Source organism: Salvelinus namaycush, chromosome 14 (genome assembly GCF_016432855.1).
Source record: "Salvelinus namaycush isolate Seneca chromosome 14, SaNama_1.0, whole genome shotgun sequence".
NCBI classification, from domain to species: domain Eukaryota; kingdom Metazoa; phylum Chordata; class Actinopteri; order Salmoniformes; family Salmonidae; genus Salvelinus; species Salvelinus namaycush.
In genome coordinates this window covers 40,252,901-40,273,311 of record NC_052320.1, presented here as the reverse complement: position 1 = coordinate 40,273,311, position 20,411 = coordinate 40,252,901, and the positions used below count along the sequence as shown (strand labels likewise).

Below are 20,411 nucleotides of genomic sequence, written 5' to 3'. Positions count from 1 at the left end.
CTGAATCAGGGTTAGTTTGGCAGCAAGGGTGAAAGAGGAGTGATTACGATAGAGGAAAGCAAGTCTAGATTTAACTTTAGCCTACAGCTTTGATATGCGCTGAGAGAAGGACAGTGCACCGTCTAGCCATACTCCCAAGTACTTGTATGAGGTAGTAATAACACCTGTGAGAAGAGGGGCATTATTCTTACCAAACCACATTACCTTTGTTTTGGAGGTGTTCAGAACAAGCTTAAGGGTAGAGAAAGCTTGTTGAACACTAAGAAAGCTTTGTTGTAGAGCATTTAACACAAATGGGGGGGGGGGGGGCAGCTGAGTATAAGACTGTATCATCTGCATATAAATGCCTGAGAAATGTTGTTGATGTAAATTGAGAAGAGCGTGGGACCTAGGGTTGAGCCTTGGGGTACTCCCTTGGTGACAGGCAGTGGCTGAGACAGCAGATTTTCTGACTTTATACTCTGCACTCTTTGAGAGAGGTAGTTAGTAAACCAGCCCAAAGACCCATCAGAGACACCAACACTCCTTAGCCGGCCCACAAGAATGGATTGGTCTAACCGTATCAAAAGCTTTGGTCAAGTCAATAAAAATAGCAGCACAATATTGCTTAGAATCAAGGGCAATGATGACATCATTGAGGACCTTTAAGGTTGCAGTTACACATCCATAACCTGAGCGGAAACCAGATTGCATACCCGAGAGAATACTATAGACATCAAGATAGCCAGTCAGTTGATTATTGACAAGTTTTTCCAAAACTTTTGATAATCAGATACAATCAGCTTGATCAACCCCTTTAAATAAAGGCTGAACTGTGGCTACCTTCCAAGCAATGGGAACCTCCCCAGAGAGGAGAGACAGGTTAAAAAGGTTGGAGATATGCTCTGCAATGATAGGAGCAGCAACCTTAAAGAAGAAAGGGTCTAAACCATTTGACCCAGATGTTTTTTTGGGGTCAAGTTTCAGGAGCTCCTTTAACACCTCGGACTCAGTAACTGCCTGCAGGGAGAAACTTTGTAGTGGGACAGGGGAAAAAAGGGAGAAGCATCGGGGATAGTCGCATTAGAAGGGGTGGGAAATTAGGAAATGTTGGATGGGCAAGGAGGCATGGCTGAGTCAAATAGGAATCCTGACTTAATGAAGTGGTGATTAAAGAGCTCAGCCATGTGTTTCTTGTCTGTAGCAACCACATCATCAACATTAAGGGACATGGTCAGCTATGAGGAGGAGGGTTTATTCTCCAGGTCTTTAACTGTTTTCCAGAACTTCTTGGGTTTAGACCAGCAGAGAGAGAACTTCTCCTTGAAGTAACTAACTTTGGCCTTCCGGATAGCCTGAGTGCACTTATTTCTCATTTGCCGGTCAGCCTGAGAATGCGTGTACCGAGCATTTCGCCAAATGCAATTCTTGGGATAGAGTAACTCTGCAAGATCACATTCGAACCAGGGGCTGAACCTGTTTTTAATTATCATTTTCTTTATGGTGGCATGTTTGTTAACAATACCACTGAAAATATCAAAAAAGAAGGTCGAAGCGTCTTCGACAGAGGGGATCAAGCTGATTCTATACTATTTTACAGAGGCCAGTTCATGAAGGAAGGCTTGCGCATTAAAGTGTTTTAGCAAGCGTCTATGACAAATCAGGACAGGTCGTTTCACTGAGCAGCAATTACAAACACAGGCTATAAACAGTGATCACTAAGGTCATTACAGAAAACACCAGCCTGATACCTATCAGGATTATTTGTGAGTATAACATCGAGGAGAGTAGCCTTTTCTGGGTGTTTGGAGTCATACCTTGTGGGATTGGTGATAATCTGAGAAAGATTTAGGGAGTCGCATTGCTTTAGGACTTGGTCAGGTGGTTTTAGCATGTCCCAGTTTAGGTCACCTAGCAGGACAAATTCAGACTTAGTGTAAAGGGGCCAGGAGAGAGCTTCGTGCAGGTAGGGTACAGGCCGGTGCTGATGGAGGACGATGGCACCCAGCAACAGTCAACAAAGAGCTATTTGAAAGTTTCATACTTAAAGCCAGCAAATCCAATTGTTTGGGGACAGACTTGGAGACAACCTAGCACTGAAGGTTAACCTTGGTAAAGATTGCCACTCCCCCACCTTGGGAAGATCTGTGTTGCTGAAAAAGGCTATAACAATAAAGGTTAACATCAGTATTCAAAACACTCTTTCTTAACCAGGTCTCAGTAATGACCAACACATCTGGATTGGAGCTGTGAATCCACACTTTCAATTGATCCATTTTAGGTAATAAGCTTTTGGTGTTAACGTGCCGAAAACCCAGGCTTTTACGATAGCAGAAATCAGTGTAGCAGATATCAGAGCACAAGTCAGAATTGGGGCTAGCAACAGTAGATGGGCCAGGGTGTACATGCACATTTCCAGATATCATCAACAGTAATACAATCAAGGCACGGCATAGTACAGGGAGAGCTCTGCAGGGCTGGTTTATGACATCTGAATGTGCATCAGGTAGTCTGAATTCATCTGAATTCATGAGGTAGTCACCTGGAATGCGTTTCAATTAACTGGTGTGCCTTGTTAAAAGTTAATTTGTGGAATTTCTTTCCTTAATGCATTTGAGCCAATCAGGTGTGTTGTGACAAGGTAGGGTTGGTATACAGAAGATAACCCTATTTGGTTAAATACCTAGTCCGTATTATGGCAAGAACAGCTCAAATAAGCAAAGAGAAACGACAGTCCATCATTACTTTAAGACATCAACGTCAGTCAATCAGGAACATTTCTTTGAAAGTTTCTTCAAGTGCAGTCGCAAAAACGCTATGGTGAAATTGGCTCTCATGAGGACCACCACAGGAAAGGAAGATCCAGAGTGACCTCTACTGCAGAGGATACGTTCATTAGAATTATTAGCCTTAGAAATTGCAGCACAAATAAATGCTTCAGAGAGTTCAAGTAACAGACACATCTCAACATCAATTGTTCAAAGGAGACTGCGTTAATCAGGCCTTCATGGTCAAATTGCTGCAAAGAAACCATTACTAAAGGACACCAATAAGAAGAAGAGACTTGTTTGGGCCAAGAAACACAAGCAATGGATGTTAGACCAGTGGAAATCTTTCCTTTGGTGTGATGAGTCCAAATTTGAGATTTTGGGTTCCAGCCGCGTGTCTTTGTGAGACGCAGAGTAGGTGAATGGAGGATCTCTGCATGTGTGGTTCCCACCGTGAAGCATGGAGGAGGAGGTGTGATGGCAATTTCATGCGTTGCTGGTGACACTGTCAGTGATTTATTTATAATTCAAGGCACACTTAACCAGCATGGCTACCACAGCATTCTGCAGTGATACACCATCACATCTGGTTTGCGTTTAGTGGGACTATCGTTTGTTTTTCAACAGGACAATGACCCAACACACCTCCAGGCTGTGTAAGGACTATTTCACCAAGAAAGAGAGTGATGGAGGGCTGCATCAGATGACCTGGCCTCCACAATCACCCGACCTGAACCCAATTGAGATGGTTTGGAATGAGTTGGACCACAGAGTGAAGGAAAAGCATCCAACAAGTGCTCAGCATATGTGGGAACTCCTTCAAGACTGTTGGAAAAGCATTCCAGGTGAAGCAGGTTGAGAGAATGCCAAGAGTGTGCAAAGTTGTCATCAAGGCAAAGGGTGGCTACTTTCAATAATCAAAAATCAAAAATATATTTTTATTTGTTTAACACTTTTTTGGTTACTACATGATTCCATATGTGTTATCTCATAGTTTTGATGTCTTCACAATTATTCTACAATGTAGAAAATACAAAAAATAAAGAAAAACCCTTGAATGAGTAGGCGTGTTTAAACTTTTGACTGGTACTGTATATACAGTGCTTTCAGAAAGTATCCAGACCCTTTCACTTTTTCAATATTTTTGCCGTATAAGAAAATTGATTCAATAAAAACATTTTCATCAATCTACACACAATACCCCATAATGACAAAGCAAGAAGAGGTTTAAAAAAGAAAAACAGAAATACCTTATTTGCATAAGTATTCAGACCCTTTGCTATGAGACTCGAAGTTGAGCTCAGGTGCATCCTGTTTCCATTGATCATCCTTGACATGTTTCCACAACTTAATTGGAGTCCACCTGTGGTAAATTCAATTGATTGGATATGATTTGGAAAGGTACACACCTGTCTCTATAAAGGTAACACATTTGACAGTGCAAGTCAGAGCAAAAACCAAGCCATGAGGTCGAAGGAATTGTCTGTAGAGTCCTGAGACAGGATTGTGTCCAGGCACATATTTGGGGAAGGGTACCAAACATTTCTGCAGCATTGAAGGTCCCCAAGAACAGTGGCCTTCATCATTCTTAAATGGAAGAAGTTAATAACCACCAAGACGCTTCCTAGAACTGGCCGCCCGGCCAAACTGAGCAATCGGGGGAGAAGGGCCTTGGTCAGGGAGGTGACCAAAAACCCGATGGTCACTCTGACAGACCTCCAGATTTCCTCTGTGGAGATGAGAGAAACTTCCAGAAGGACAACCATCTATGCAGAACTCCACCAATCAGGCCTTTATGATAGAATGGCCAGACAGAAGCCACTCCTCAGTAAAAGCACATGACAGCCCGCTTGGAGTTTGCCAAAACGAACCTAAAGACTCTTAGACCATGAAAAACAAGATTCTCTGGTCTTATGAAACCAAGCTTGAACTCTTTGGCCTGAATGCCAAGCATCCCATCTGGAGTAAACCTGGCACCATCCCTACGGTGACGCACGGTGGTGGCAGCATCATGCTGTGGGGATGTTTTTCAGCTGTAGGGACTGAGAGACTATTCAGGTTTGAGGGAAAGATCAACGGAGCAAAGATCCTTGATGAAAACCTGCTCCAGAGCACTCAGGACCTCAGACTGGGGTGAAGGTTCACCTTCCAAGAGGTCAACGACCCTACGCACACAGCCTAGACAACGCAGGAGTGGCTTCGGGAAGAATCTCTGAATGTCCTCGAGTATCGCAGCCAAAGCCCAGACTTGAACTCAATCGAACATGTCTGGAGAGAACTGAAAATAGCTGTGTAGCGACGCTCCCCATCTAACCTGACAGAGCTTGAGCGGATCTGCAGAGAAGAATGGGAGAAACTCCCCAAATACAGGTGTACCAAGCTTGTAGTGTCATACCCTAGAAAACTTGAAGCTCTAATCTCTGCCAAAGGTGCTTGAACAAAGTACTGAGTAAAGAGTCTGAATACTTAGGTAAATGTTAATAAAAAATAAAAAATGTATTTGCATTTCCCAAAATTTCTAAAAAACTGTTTTTGCTTTGTCAGTATGGGGTATTGTGGGGTCTGAATCCTTTTTTTGGGGGCGGGGGTAGAACAGTTTTAATATTGCAGATAGATTGTATCAATGTAATTGTCTGCATCACTTCCAACCGCCATATCTTTTTTTGAAAATAACTATATGTACATATACAGTTGAAGTCGGAAGTTTACATACACTTAGGTTGAAGTCATTAAATCTAATTTTTCAAACACTCCACAAATTTCTTCTTGACAAACTATAGTTTTGGCAAGTTGGTTAGGTGCATGACACAAGTAATTTTTCCAACAATTGTTTACAGACAGATTATTTCACTTATAGCTCACTGTACCACAATTGCAGTGGGTCATGACGCCTCTGGTGGCAGAGCTATTGAAATCAGCGTTGGTGTCAGTGAGTGGTGCTGTATTGCCTATATTTGTCTTGTATATGCTGTATGTTGTTGGTTGGCTATATACAGTGTCTCTCATGTTGTTTTATGTGGTCTACAATACTATGTTTTGACTAGCAACCATTGTTTATTTGGGGTAAATATAGTTTCTTGAATTGAATAGCTTTCCCTCTGTACTCAGTGAGGGGAATGATGGTTAAATATTTTTCTATATCTATTTGAATAGTTTAAATTCAGCCTGGTTGAAGTCTTGACAAGGTATGCCATGTCAAATGTATGTAGTGTGGCCGTAGAAGTAAGCTAATTGGCTAAGTTAGCGCTGTGGCTAGTCCTGTTCATGCTTTTCCTGTGGAGAGCTGTGGCTAATGTACAGCATGTGTCATGTGTATAGTGTAATGTGTATAATGTATGTGTGCGTACGTATAAATGACAATGTGTATGTTTGTGCATTCAGAGCAGCAAACTGTTGGAACTTGTCAGATTGGTTTAGAGGTGTGAAAATCGAGTTGTCTGTGTGTTATGCAGGTGTATAATAATAATATATGTCATTTATATAGTACTTTTCATTACACGTTAAATCTCAAAGATGATATGTAAGAAGTTGTATGTGTGTGTGTTTTTGCATGCCCCTGTGTCCTCGGTGAGGTCTGAAGGTGTGAAGTTAGAATGTATTGTTGAAGGTGATAATGAGCTAAGTGCCATTCTCACAGGAAGAGTGCAGGGCCGCAAACGGAAGACCTCAGATACTCTATCCACTTTTAACCACTTCAAGTTGCTCTCATCAAGGCAAAGTGCTGTCCAAAACGTGTGTTCCTGTGTTTTATATACATTTCCACTCTATGAGGTTGGAATAATACTGTGAAATTGTGAAAATGATGATAATGCCATTTTAGTGTAAGAGCTGATTGAAAAGACTGCATGAAGATTCAGTTTGTTTTTTTTTTTTTGTTTTTTTTTTTTTGGGGTGGATCAGCTTAATATTGCGGAAAGAATGTTGCTTCCAATGTAATTGTCTGCATCATTTCCAATCCCCCATATTTTTTTGGGTAAATATATATATCCATACACGCATGCATACATATATACATATATACATACACATACCTATATAGACATACATACTTTTTTAAAGAATATACCTTTATTATTATTCCCCGCAACCCTACCACCGCTCCCCCAATTGGAGTAAACTAATAAACACTTCTGCTTTTACCTTCAATTTATACATCTTATACCTATTTTACAGACACAGACTACTTTATAATAGTTCTCTCTTGTTTGTTCTTAGTCCTTCCTCTATTTCTGTTGTCCATCCAATTTTATTTCCACTTGTAACTGTGCTATTTCACAAAAGCTCCGCACCTATACAAATTTCACAGATCCCGTATGCCCTACATTGTTTATCTTGTTATTAGTCCCACCCTTCAGTTCCACTCAACCCTTCCCATCTATCTTCCAACATCATCCATTTCGGATTTTTATTTGCCATATATTTTTCAACTGTGCTGTGATGCTTCACAAAAGATTTGAACCTTCCTATTCTCATAGCTTCTACAGATTGTAAATTAAAAATAAAAATTTTTGCTAAAATAATTATTATATTATTGATTGATTGACTATGGCTTTTCAAATCCCCCAGTATTGCTATCTGTAGCGTTAGTTCTAGGCAAATGTTGCAATTCTTCAGCCATTCCTGGACCTGTGACCAAAAACGAGCTACATATGGACAATACCAAAATAAATGATCTAATGACTCTGCCTCCTCACAACAGAATCTGCAGAGCTGGGAAGATTGTATACCCCATATATATAACATTCTATTAGTTGCAAGAATTTTGTACAGTAATTTAAATTGAAAAATTCGAAGTTTTGAATCCGGCGTTGTTTTGCGTATCAATTCATAAACCATGTGCCATGGAATGGGTACATCGAAAATCTCTTCCCAACTATTTTGCAATTTATATGGCACAGCTGTCAGTTTTTTGGTCCTTAAATGAAATTGGTATATGTTTTTATTTATCACACTTTTCTTTAACCATTTATGTTCTTTAATACAGGGCCGACATACAAGTTCCTTACTTTTTTCCCCTTCTACTTGCCTCTTCCATTTTTGTGGTAATGCTGCAATTAATTGGTTGTAATTTTGGGTAGAGCAGACATTTCCATATGTCTGTGTTAGCTGCATGTGTGACATAACTCCACCAGTCCTATTTATGATATCATTCACAAAAATTATACCTTTTTTAAACATTTCTTCGATAAATACAGTTTTTTTATCAATTACTATATTTGAATTTAACCACAATATTTGTTGTACTATTTGTTCCGTCCTTTCAGGTGGATTAAACTGAAATTGCAACCAACTTTCTAAGGCTTGTTTAAAAAATAAGGATATTTTGGAGATTATTTCCTTTTCAAACAACCGAAAGTGAGCAGGTGTAATCTGAATAAAGGGAAAAAGGCCCTTCTTGAACATAGGATGAGACATTCGTACCAATTTACTAGAGAACCAGTTTGGATTTAAGTATAACTTTTGTATGACTGATGCCTTTAGTGAGAGGTCTAATGCTTTAATATTTAATAATTTCTGCCCTCCGAATTCATATTCGTTATATAAATAGGCCCTTTTAATTTTATCTGGCTTGCCGTTCCAAATAAAATGGAATATTTTTTGTTCATATAATTTAAAAAGCAGGTCACTAGGTGTAGGCAAAACCATAAGCAGATAGGTAAACTGTGATATGACTAAAGAGTTAATCAGGGTGATTTTTCCACAAATAGACAAGTATTTTCCTTTCCATGGTAGCAAGATCTTATCTATTTTTGCTAACTTTCTATAAAAATTTATTGGAGTGAGATCATTTCTTTCTTTTGGGATTTTTATACCGAGTATGTCCACATCTCCGTCAGACCATTTAATTGGTAAACTACATGGCAATATAAAATGTGTATTTTTTAGTGATCCAATACGTAATATGGTACATTTATCATAATTTGGTTTTAATCCAGAGAGGATAGCAAAGGTATCTAGATCCTCTATGAGGCCGTGGAGAGACTCTAGTTGTGGTTTTAAAAGAAAACATGAATCATCAGCGTACAATGACACCTTAGTTTTTAAGCCACGGATTTCTAATCCATTAATATTAATGTTTGATCTAATTTTAACAGCTAACATTTCGATGGCAATAATAAATAGATATGCCGATAGTGGACAACCTTGTTTTACTCCTCTAGATAGTTTAAAACTTTCTGAGATGTAGCCATTATTTACTATTTTACACCTAGGGTTACTATACATAATTTTAACCCATTTTATAAGAGATTCCCCAAAATTGAAATATTCTAGGCATTTATATATAAACTCCAGTCGTACTTTATCAAAAGCCTTTTCAAAATCAGCTATGAAAACCAGACCTGGTGTCCCCGATATTTCATAGTGTTCTATTGTTTCCAGTACTTGCCTTATATTATCTCCAATGTATCGTCCATGTAAAAAACCTGTCTGATTAGGATGAATAATATCTGACAAAACTTTTTTTATTCTATGCGCCAAGCATTTTGCTAGGATTTTTGCATCACAACACTGAAGTGTAAGAGGTCTCCAATTTTTTAATTGGACTGGATCTTTATATATACCACTTGGGTCCTGTTTCAGTAATAACGATATCAGACCTTCTTGTTGCGTGTCTGATAATCTACCATTTATATAGGAGTGGTTAAAACAAGCTAATAATGGTCCTTTGAGTATATCAAAAAAAGTTTTGTATACTTCCACTGGTATGCCATCCAGCCCTGGAGTTTTCCCATCCTTAAAGGCCCCAATTGCATCAAGCAGTTCCTCCTCTGTAATTTGGCCTTCACATGAGTCTTTCTGTACAGATGTTAATTTTACATTATTAATAGGAAAAAAATCCATACAATTAGTTTCAGTTAGTGGAGATGGAGGAGCCTGAAACGAAAACATATTCTTAAAGTACTTTACTTCCTCTTTCAAAATATCATTTGGTGAATCATGCGTGACTCCATCATTTGTAACAAGTTTTAATACATTTTTTTTGGTAGCATTTCTATATTGAAGATTGAAAAAGAATTTGGTGCATTTTTCCCCATATTCCATCCAGTTCGCTTTATTTTTATAATATATTACACTGGATCTTTCTTGAATAAGTTCCTCCATTTCTTTTTGTTTTTCCTCTAACTTATTCTGTGCCTCTATGGTACCGTTTTTATTGCTATCTAACTGTACTGTTAGTCCTTCAATTTCCTTTGTTAATATGGACTCTTTTGATCTAAATTCCCTTTGTTTTATAGATGAGTACTGAATTGCATGGCCTCTAAAGGCACACTTAAAAGTGTCCCATACAATAAGGGGATCTGCTGTACCTATGTTATGTCTGAAAAAGTCAGTTATAAAATCTTCTGTCCTAGTTCTAAACAATTTATCATCTAGTAGACTTTGATTAAATTTCCAATATCCTCGCCCACGTGGAAATTCTGTAAGAGAAATATATATGCCAATTATGTGATGATCCGACCGCATTCTGTCCCCTATCAACACTTTTTTAACTTTTGGTGCCAGAGAGAATGGTATAAGAAAGTAGTCAAGACGACTAGCTTGATTCAGCCTCCGCCATGTATATCTCACTAAATCAGGGTATTTAAGTCTCCATATATCCACTAATTCCAATATATCCATGACATTCATGATTTCCTTAAGTGCCTGAGGGTGATAGTTTGTAGTGTGAATTCCTTTCCGGTCTATATTCAGTTTGTTTTGGTTGGATGGAGTTTTGGCCTTCCACGGTGACATCACCATGCGGTAAATTTGTTAATAGACCAATAAGAAAGATAGTTTTAAACCTCTCTGCCAATAACAGGACATTTTCAGTTTTCCCCTCCCTACTCAGACCACTCCCACACAGTCCTAGCTAAATTCTTACTTGAGAAATTGCTGTTTACTAATAAGCTATTTTTGTTCCTTTTTGTTTTCAATTCAAATTGTCAATCACAGTAAGGTACTTAATTGAAAATGGCTGCATTGGACCTTTAATAATTGCAGAAAGACGAGTTAGACTGAGAGAGGCTGTCTGTGTAAACTAGAGTTTCACCATCACACTGTAACTGGATTCAGGCTTATTTTGTTCTGTGTTTGGAGCGAATCCTGATTTCTTGGTTCTGTGGGCCTTGCGTCTGTGTTTGTATCCAGAAGGGTGTGTTTGTGTGTTGAGAGTGCGCTCTCACAGCCCACTGGGCACAAACATCAGTTCAACGTCTATTTGTGATTTACATTTGGCTGAGTTTTCAATTAACGATAATTCAATGTGAACTCAACAACAACAAAAAATCACCATGACATTCGATTTGGATTAAAAGTGGGTTGAAAAAAAAGTCGATTCTGTCTGTTTTGGTGGGATGAGTTGTGTCGATGAGGTTTCTAGGTGAAGCGCTTTTCACTTTCTTCCACACACTTCCCCCTTTTTCTCTCTCTCTTTCACTGTCACTCTTGTTTCTTTCACTATGCCTCTGTCTCATTCCTCCCTCTGACCGTCCCTTTCTCCCCCTTTAAAAATGTACAGTTGAAGTCGGAAGTTTACATACACCTTAGCCAAATACATTTAAACTCAGTTTCACAATTCCTGACATTTAATCCTAGTAAAAATTCCCTGTCTTAGGTCAGTTAGGATCACCACTTTATTTTAAGAACGTAAAATGTCAGAATAATAGTAGAGGGTATGATTTATTTCAGCTTTTATTTATTTCATCACATTCCCAGTGGGTCAGAAGTTTACATACACTCAATTAGCATTTGGTAGCATTACCTTTAAAGTTTTAACTTGGGTCAAACGTTTCAGGTAGCCTTCCACAAGCTTCCCACAATAAGTTGGGTGAATTTTGGCCCATTCCTCCTGACAGAGCTGGTGTAACAATCATGTTTGTTGGCCTCCTTGTTCGCACATGCTTTTTCAGTTCTGCCCACAGAACTGGCCACTCCAATACCTTGACTTTGTTGTCCTTAATCCATTTTGACACAACTTTGGAACTATGCTTGGGGTCATTGTCCATTTGGAAGACCCATTTGCGACCAAACTTTAACTTCCTGACTGATGTCTTGAGATGTTGCTTCAATATATCCACATAATTTTCCTTCCTCAGGATACATTTTATTTTGTGAAGTGCACCAGTCCCAGGTTATGTCGATATAGGACTCATTTTACTATGGATATAGATACTTTTGTACCTGTTTCCTCCAGCATCTTCACAAGGTTTGATTTGTATCTTTCGCACCAAAGTACGTTCATCTCTAGGAGACGGAACGCGTCTCCTTCCTGAGTGGTATGACTGCTGCATCGTCCCATGGTGCTTATACTTCCGTACTATTCTTTAAACAGATGAACGTGGTAACTTCAGGCGTCTGGAAATTGCTCCCAAGGATGAACCAGACTTGTGGAGGTCTACAATTCTTTTTCTGAGGTCTTGGCTGATTTCTTTTGATTTTCCCATGATGTCAAGCATAGAGGCACTGCATTTGAAAGTAGGCCTTGAAATACATCCACAGCTACACCTCCAATTGACTCAAATTATGTCAATTAGCCTATCAGAAGCTTTTAAAGCCATGACATCATTTTCTGGAATTTCCCAAGCTGTTTAAAGGCACAGTCAACTTAGTGTATGTAAACTTCTGACCCACTAGAATTGTGATACAGTGAATTATAAGTGTCTGTAAACAATTGTTGGAAAAGTACTTGTGTCATGCACAAAACTATAGTTTGTTAACAAGAAATTTATGGAGTGGTTGAAAAACGAGTTTTAATGACTCCAACCTAAGGGTATGTAAACTTCCGACTTCAACTGTATATTCTCCCCAGGGGCGCAACTTTTGTTTTAGAAGTGGGGGGGACATAACCTGGCAGGGGGTTCTCCCTCAGAATTTTGGGTCATCTAAAGCGCATTTACCACATTTCTACTAGGACTGTCCCCGACTAAAAAAAATCTTGGTCCACGAAGAGTAGTCTTTTCTTTTGACCAATCGATTGATCAACATTTTAAAACATGTAGTTTTCCTTAGCCTATATAGACACACCCTATGTGTTTTTATAAAAGCAACTATATGTAGGCCTACTGAACTTGTCTGATGCTTTAAGCACGCTGTTTGATTAAATAATGAAGACAATCAACAAATTACAAATTACTCAAGAGGGAGCCAGAGATCAAGATAGCCTAACCAGAAGAAGAAGAAAAAGTTCCCGACCCTCCTTCTCCTGCTGCTTTGCAGATTCTACCATTATGCTCCTGAAGTTGCTAGTAATAGGCTACACCCGGTGTCAGCAACCTTTTCCATTTGTAGTGTCAATTTATCTTACCATTTCTACCAATCTGCGTGCCAATTATGATTTCATATGCACATTTTCATGGAACAGTTTTATTTAACTTATAATAGTCTTTGTATCTCAAAATCATTGTCTGTGGTTAATCTACATTCAATATCTAAATTAAAATAATACAAATCTAAACGTATATTGCCATTGCCAACTATGTAATAATAATCTACATAAAGCCAACACATAAAAGCATTGCAGCCTGCAGGTAGAAAATATCCTAATAAAAATAAATATCTGATAAATCATATTGTCTATTCAGGGCCTGTCTGAAACATTTTATAAAACTATCAACCTGGTCTACTCGCACTAGAAAACGTTAAACATTGTATAAAATATTTTGGGCACTCAGAGTTTCCCCCGCCAGTGACGTCGGGACAGACACAGCCTTAGGCTATTTGTGCAAGGCTGAAGAAGTAATCAGGTATTTTATGACGTTTCCACTGGATCAGAGCATTACTTTTTCCCTTTAATGCCGAGTAGTTATGGAAAGGGAGAGAGCTGAAAATATTGTTCAAGTACTTTGAGGAACTATTGTCATTCTCAATTGATTCTAAAAATCTGACTTTGTTTACTTCCTGTTCGAGGTGAAGAAAAAATACTTTGAGAAGCTGCACAGAGTCTGAGTTAAGACAATCAGAAATACTATCAGACATCCACAAATGGAACATTTATAGGCCTACATTTGCATGCAGGCCAGGTAGCCTAGTCCTAATTCTATATGCGTAATCAGGTTCACGTCCTTACTCAACATTGACAGGAGTTTTTTAAGCAAAAGACGATGAATAAATTGACAAAACTCATAAATGGAATGAAATTAACAAAAACTTGTTTCTTACAAGTGTAGCATAGATTGTGAGTTCTGCAAAACACATGTCCAAAATTACCATAACCAAACACACATTGCAGATGAGACATTATGGGAATTAACAGTAAATGTAAACTATTGCTGGTGATGTATGTAACGGGGAATAGACACAGCAAACAATGAAGAACAATTTCAAGTAGAAATTTGCATCCTGTATTACAAACTCAAAAAAGTTTTGGGACACTGTAAAGTCCATGGAGAATAAGAGCACCTCCTCCCAGCTGCCCACTGCACTGAGGCTAGGAAACACTGTCACCACCGATAAATCCACTATAATTGAGAATTTCAATAAGCATTTTTCTACGGCTGGCCTTGCTTTCCACCTGGCTACCGCTACCCCGATCAACAGTCCTCCACCCCCCACAGCACCTCACCCAAGCCTCCCCCATTTCTCCTTCACCCAAATCCAGATAGCTGATGTTCTGAAAGAGCTGCAAAATCTGGACCCCTACAAATCAGCTGGGCTAGACAATCTGGACCCTCTCTTTCTAAAATGATCTGCCGAAATTGTTGCAACCCCTATTACTAGCCTGTTCAACCTCTCTTTCGTATCGTCTGAGATTCCTAAAGATTGGAAAGCTGCCGCGGTCATCCCCCTCTTCAAAGGGGGAGACACTCTAGACCCAAACTGCTACAGACCTATATCTATCCTACCCTGCCTTTCTAAGGTCTTCGAAAGCCAAGTTAACAAACAGATTACCGACCATTTCGAATCCCACCGTACCTTCTCCACTATGCAATCTGGTTTCAGAGCTAGTCATAGGTGCACCTCAGCCACGCTCAAGGTCCTAAATGATATCATAACCGCCATCGATAAGAGACATTACTGTGCAGCCGTATTCATTGACCTGGCCAAGGCTTTCGACTCTGTCAATCACCACATTATTATCGACAGACTCAATAGCCTTGGTTTCTTAAATGATTGCCTCGCCTGGTTCACCAACTACTTCTCTGATAGAGTTCAGTGTGTCAAATCGGAGGGCCTGTTGTCCGGACCTCTGGCAGTCTTTATGGGGGTGCCACAGAGTTTAATTCTCGGGCCGACTCTCTTCTCTGTATACATCAATGATGTCGCTCTTGCTGCTGGTGATTCTCTGATACACCTCTACGCAGACGACACCCTTCTGTATACCTCTGGCCCTTCTTTGGACACTGTGTTAACTAACCCCCAAACAAGCTTCAATGCCATACAACTCTCCTTCCGTGGCCTCCAACTGCTCTTAAATGCAAGTAAAACTAAATGCATGCTCTTCAACCGATCGATGCCCGCACCTGCCCGCCCGTCCAGCATCACTACTCTGGACGATTCTGACTTAGAATATGTGGACAACTACAAATACCTAGGTGTCTGGTTAGACTGTAAACTCTCCTTCCAGACTCACATTAAGCATCTCCAATCCAAAATGAAATCTAGAATTAGCCCCCTATTTCGCAACTCAGCATCCTTCACTCATGCTGCCAAACATACCCTCGTAAAACTGACCATCCTACCGATCCTCGACTTCGGCGATGTCATTTACAAAATAGCCTCCAACACTCTACTCAACAAATTGGATGCAGTCTATCACAGTGCCATCCGTTTTGTCACCAAAGCCCCATATACTACCCACCACTACCCACCACTGCAACCTCTCGTTGGCTGGCCCTCGCTTCATACTCGTCGCCAAACCCATTGGCTCCAGGTCATCTACAAGTCTCTGCTAGGTAAAGCCCCGCCTTATCTCAGCTCACTGGTCACCATAGCAGCACGCGCTCCAGCAGGCATATCTCACTGGTCACCCCCAAAGCTAATTCTTCCTTTGGCCGCCTTTCCTTCCAGTTCTCTGCTGCCAATGACTGGAAAGAACTGCAAAAATCACTGAAGCTGGAGACTCATATCTCCCTCACTAGCTTTAAGCACCAGCTGTCAGAGCAGCTCAGAGATCACTGCACCTGTACATAGCCCATCCAACTACCTCATCCCCAAACTGTATTTATTGATTTATCTTGCTCCTTTGCACCCCAGTATCTCTACTTGCACATTCATCTTCTGCACATCTACCATTGCAGTGTTTAATTGCTATATTGTAATTACTTTGCTACCATGGCCTATTTATTGCCTTTACCTCCCTTGTCCTACCTCATTTGCACATACTGTATATAGACTTTTTTTCCCCAACTTTATTATTGACTGTATGTTTGTTTACTCCATGTGTAACTCTGTGTTGTATGTGTCAAACTGCTTTGCTTTATCTTGGCCAGGTCGCAGTTGCAAATGAGAACTTGTTCTCAACTAGCCTACCTGGTTAAATAAAGGTGAAATAAAAAAATGAAATAAAAAAAGTTATGAAACAATGAATACCCACAAAATGGCGGGAGAGAGCGCATTCTGGAGACGTGCCTTGTGCATCTGAGCCACAATCCCCATATTCTTGGACCGTGGCATCCCCACGGCCTCCTCAGTGGTGGAAAAAGTATCCAATTGTCATACTTGAGTAAAAGTAAAGATACCTTAATAGAAAATAACTGAAGTAAAAGTGAAAGTCACCTAGTAAAATACTATTTGAGTACTATTTGAGTAAAAGTCTAGAAAGCATTTGGTTTTAAATACACTTAATAATCCGAAATTCCATTTATATTAAGCAAACCAAATGGCACAATTGTTTTTGTACATTTTATTCATTGATAGCCGGCAGCACACTCCGACAATAATTTTCCAACAAAGCATTTGTGTTTAGTGAGTCTGCCAGATCAGAGGCAGGGATGTTCAGGGATGACCAGGGATGTTCTCTTGATAAATGCGTGAATTGGACCATTTTCCTGTCTTGCTAAGCATTTGTATTTGTATTTAGTATGAATCCCCGTTCCTGGGGTCCTGCAAAATTAAGGCAGTTTATACAATTTTAAAAACATTTGAATACATTCACAGATTTCACAACACACTGTGCCCTCAGGCATTCAAAATGTAACAAGTACCTTTGGGTATCAGGGAAAATGTATATGGTGTAAAAAGTACATTATTTTCTTTAGGAATTTAGTGGAGTAAAAGTAAAAGTTGTCAAAACTATAAATAGCAAAGTAAAGTACAGATACACCCAAAAAATTACTTAAGTAGTAGGCTACTTTAAAGTATTTTATACTTTAAAGTACTTTACACCACTGGGCCTCCTCAATGGATTAGTCCACTGAGACAGACCAAATCACACAGGTGAAACCACTGGTTTCATCATTTGATTCAGGTCTAGTGTGATTGAGGCAAAAATAATACATACATTTAGTCAGCAAGCTAGCTAACGTTAGCCAACTTTTGGCTAGCTCTAATGTTACATTACTGCCTGAAAACTAGCCAAGTCAATTTACTTCTGTTGAAACGGGACAAAAACATTTCCATACACACAACAGCTGTTAGATACTGCTATCTGACAGATAGCTAGAGGCTAGAGCTGAACTGGCTGTGGTAGCTACTAGCTAGTTCATTCTCTTCAGACAGAACTTCAGGCGAGAGGGGATTGAACATTAGCTAACATTACATGTCAGTTACACTACTAGCTCAGCACTGGTAATAAATAATTTTTTTCCTTTTAGTCTAATCAACAGTTACCTCGACAGCTACATCAGTCAAATAAAGAGTAACCAGTTTCTGCTCTGCTTGCTTTTACAACTCTGGAAAAAAAGGGGCAACACAGAGAGAGCCGCTGCAGACAGTAGCACTGTGCTGGTCACTCACTTGTCCGCATGATCTGTGGTGTCCGCATGGTCCTAAAGCACACCATTCCCGCTTTTTTTGTATCACAGTGCAAAAATAAAAATGTCCCCGTGAAAGTGAAAGTTGAGCCCCTGATTCTCCCTAACAGCTTTCTCCTTGACAGAGACTGAGAGTGTGTGTTGAACCACAGTGCTCACTGAGAGGCCTGAGAGTAAGAGCTCATCTGTGTGTTCAGTGTGTGAGGGTCAGGGGTTGGGTTTTCAGGATGACTATATGACGAGCAGTGTGAGAGAGGGAGAGTGGGGGGGGCGTGTTTCTGTGTATGTGTTTGTGAGTGAGAGTCATTTAGCTAAAACAAAAAAGCTGCCTGATAAGAATCCCTGGAGTGGGTCGTCTGCTTCTAATCACCCTCCCCCACACACACCCAGCAAATCACGTTCCTGCAAACCCCTTCATCTCCCCTCTCTTAATTGGCAAGCTGGCACCCCTTCTCCCATGGTTGTTACGAGACAGACAGGGTATCACTGAAGGCGCTCCTGGTGTGGGGACATCTGTCTTCCACCCACAGGCAATAGAGTGACACACAGTGGAGGTGTTCTTATTTGGGCTGCTATCTGGGAAAACACACACACACGTATGCACACAGCTCTGTCAGGGATTCCTGCCTTCACAGCGCTCCTCGTGAATAGTGGAACTCGATGTTTAGTATCTTCTCTCGTAGCCAGTGTAACCCTGTTTGACCTTGCGTGTTGCTTCGTCCACTGTGTTCACTAAAGGTTCCAGGTCTCACGTGTGTGTGTTTGGCCAGCAGATTCAAATAATCAAAGCTGGATGATTAGTTGATTATTTGAATCAGCTGTGTAGTGCTACGGCAAAAAACAAAACTGAGTTTGGGAAACGCTGGTCTAACCCTTATTTATGTGTGTTCTCCTGTGTGTCAGATGTATCAGCTGTCTGAGCACCAGGTGGAGGTGTTACTGGGACCAGGACAGCCACTCTTGCCTCTCCTCGAAAGACGACTCCAAACATAGCCTGCTAGAGGTGAGTTAGCCCTCTGTTAAACCACTCCGGTCAGAAACACTGGCTAGTTTAGAAGTAGCTCTATTAGTTACAGATCGAGGATCCATTCCCCACTAGTCCCAACCTTAAACATTAGCGGGGGAAATGTCAAACTAAACCCTAGATCGATGGCAACCAATCAGAAGCTCCTATGATGATCTCAGTCCATTCTGATTTGGCCTCGTGTAACATTCCGGCCAGTCATACCAGGTTAAAGCTATCTTACTGTTGTCAGCCATTTTTGAAGCAGCCCATAAAACACAGGGAGACATGGTTAACAGACTCCTAACGAGATAATGGGCCATGTTAAAGCCTCTCTGAACTTCTCAGGGCTCTCTCTCCCAGTTCTTCGTGGTGGTGGCTTTTTGATAGGCCCCCTGGAACCAGTGTGAAGAATAGGCTCACTGTTTCACCGTTTTTCCTGTCTACTGTACAGTGCCATATAATGGTGCCCTGGTGTATAGTTAGTGTGTATGGTGCCAGAGTGGGAGCTGCTTTCATCTGAACATGTTTGTTAGTAATGATGTTTTTAAAATGGTCCAAATCTGGCATGGAGGACTGATCTCAATATTAAACCTCTTTTGAGATGTAAAAATCTCAGTCAAACTTTAATTGTTGTGAGAACAGCTATCCCTTTAAGTAGTGTTATGTTACGGCAGGAAATGCTCGTTATGTTCATTGAAGCTATCACAACCCCTTAGACACACTACTCACCTCCTCTGAGCATACCTAGGTTCTGACAGCATCACTGCTGTGGTACAGCCAGCCACCCCTCTCTCATACTGCCTTTGGTGTTAGAGAAGCAAAGTTGCCCTGCCACTGTTTGGATCCCCACGCACAGTCTGATTGAGTCCATAGAAACTGGTGTACTCTGAAGGAGTGTGGTTAGGTGAGTCAGAGTGAGCTTGGCTCTGTTAGTCTGTTAGCTGGACATAACATTTTTTAAGTCTGGTTTTCTGTGTTGAGCCCCATCCTGCCATTATTCCGCCATCTTTGCCTTCCGGTGTGCCTGTTTTTCTAATCCCTCACCAACCCTCCATTTTAGGATGTTGTTTCACTCTGAGTAGAGCAGAGCTTCACCCTCTCATTTCCTCCTCCTCCTCTCAGCAACATAAACAGGACAGGTATTTTTGGAAGCGGATGTCTGCAGGGGAACCATTGTTTTTTTTTTAACCCCTGAGTGTGTGTGTGTGTCACTTCCTGTCCCCCAGAATGCTACTTTCTGTCCAAGTCTTGTGGCAAAGAATGTTGCACCTTCGCCCTCGGGGATGACCCAGAACTTCACCCTGTTCCTAGACAACGTGGTACAGGTACAATATACAGTAGCCCCTGTTACATTCTATACTAAATGTGGTACAGCCAGATAGGAGTGAAGAGATTCAGGCTCTTAGAGGGAGATTTGCGGGAATGATAGTGAACCCCTCAGTGGTTGCTCTTTGGGAATGAGCTGAGACATCTGCAGTGACTGCAATGAAGAGGTTAGAATCAGAATGATGAATGGCTTTATCTCCTCACTTATTTGAAACACCTTTTAGCCGTCTGTTACCACCAGGTTCTCTGATATCTTATCTCTCAGTAGATATACAGGCATTCACAGACATATGGAGACATTCAACGAACACATAGCAATCTTTAGTACTATTTGCCCTATCTTTTCACTTTTAGACACTTTTTATCTTCAGACACTGATCTCAGATCAGTCTGTATAACCCAAATCCTAACCTCAATTTACTGGAGGAAAAAAGTGAT

General features: G+C 40.4%; 1 protein-coding gene across 1 annotated transcript in view; it reads left to right on the top strand.

Annotated features, from left to right (window-relative positions):
• LOC120059514 (plexin-D1-like) overlaps positions 1-20,411 on the top strand; it is a 100,012-nt gene that overhangs the window by 21,285 nt on the left and 58,316 nt on the right. Inside the window, exons 8-9 of the mRNA XM_039008633.1 lie at positions 18,545-18,644; positions 19,874-19,972. Of these exons, the coding sequence (XP_038864561.1) occupies positions 18,545-18,644; positions 19,874-19,972 (199 nt within the window). The remainder of the gene's footprint in view (positions 1-18,544; positions 18,645-19,873; positions 19,973-20,411) is intronic.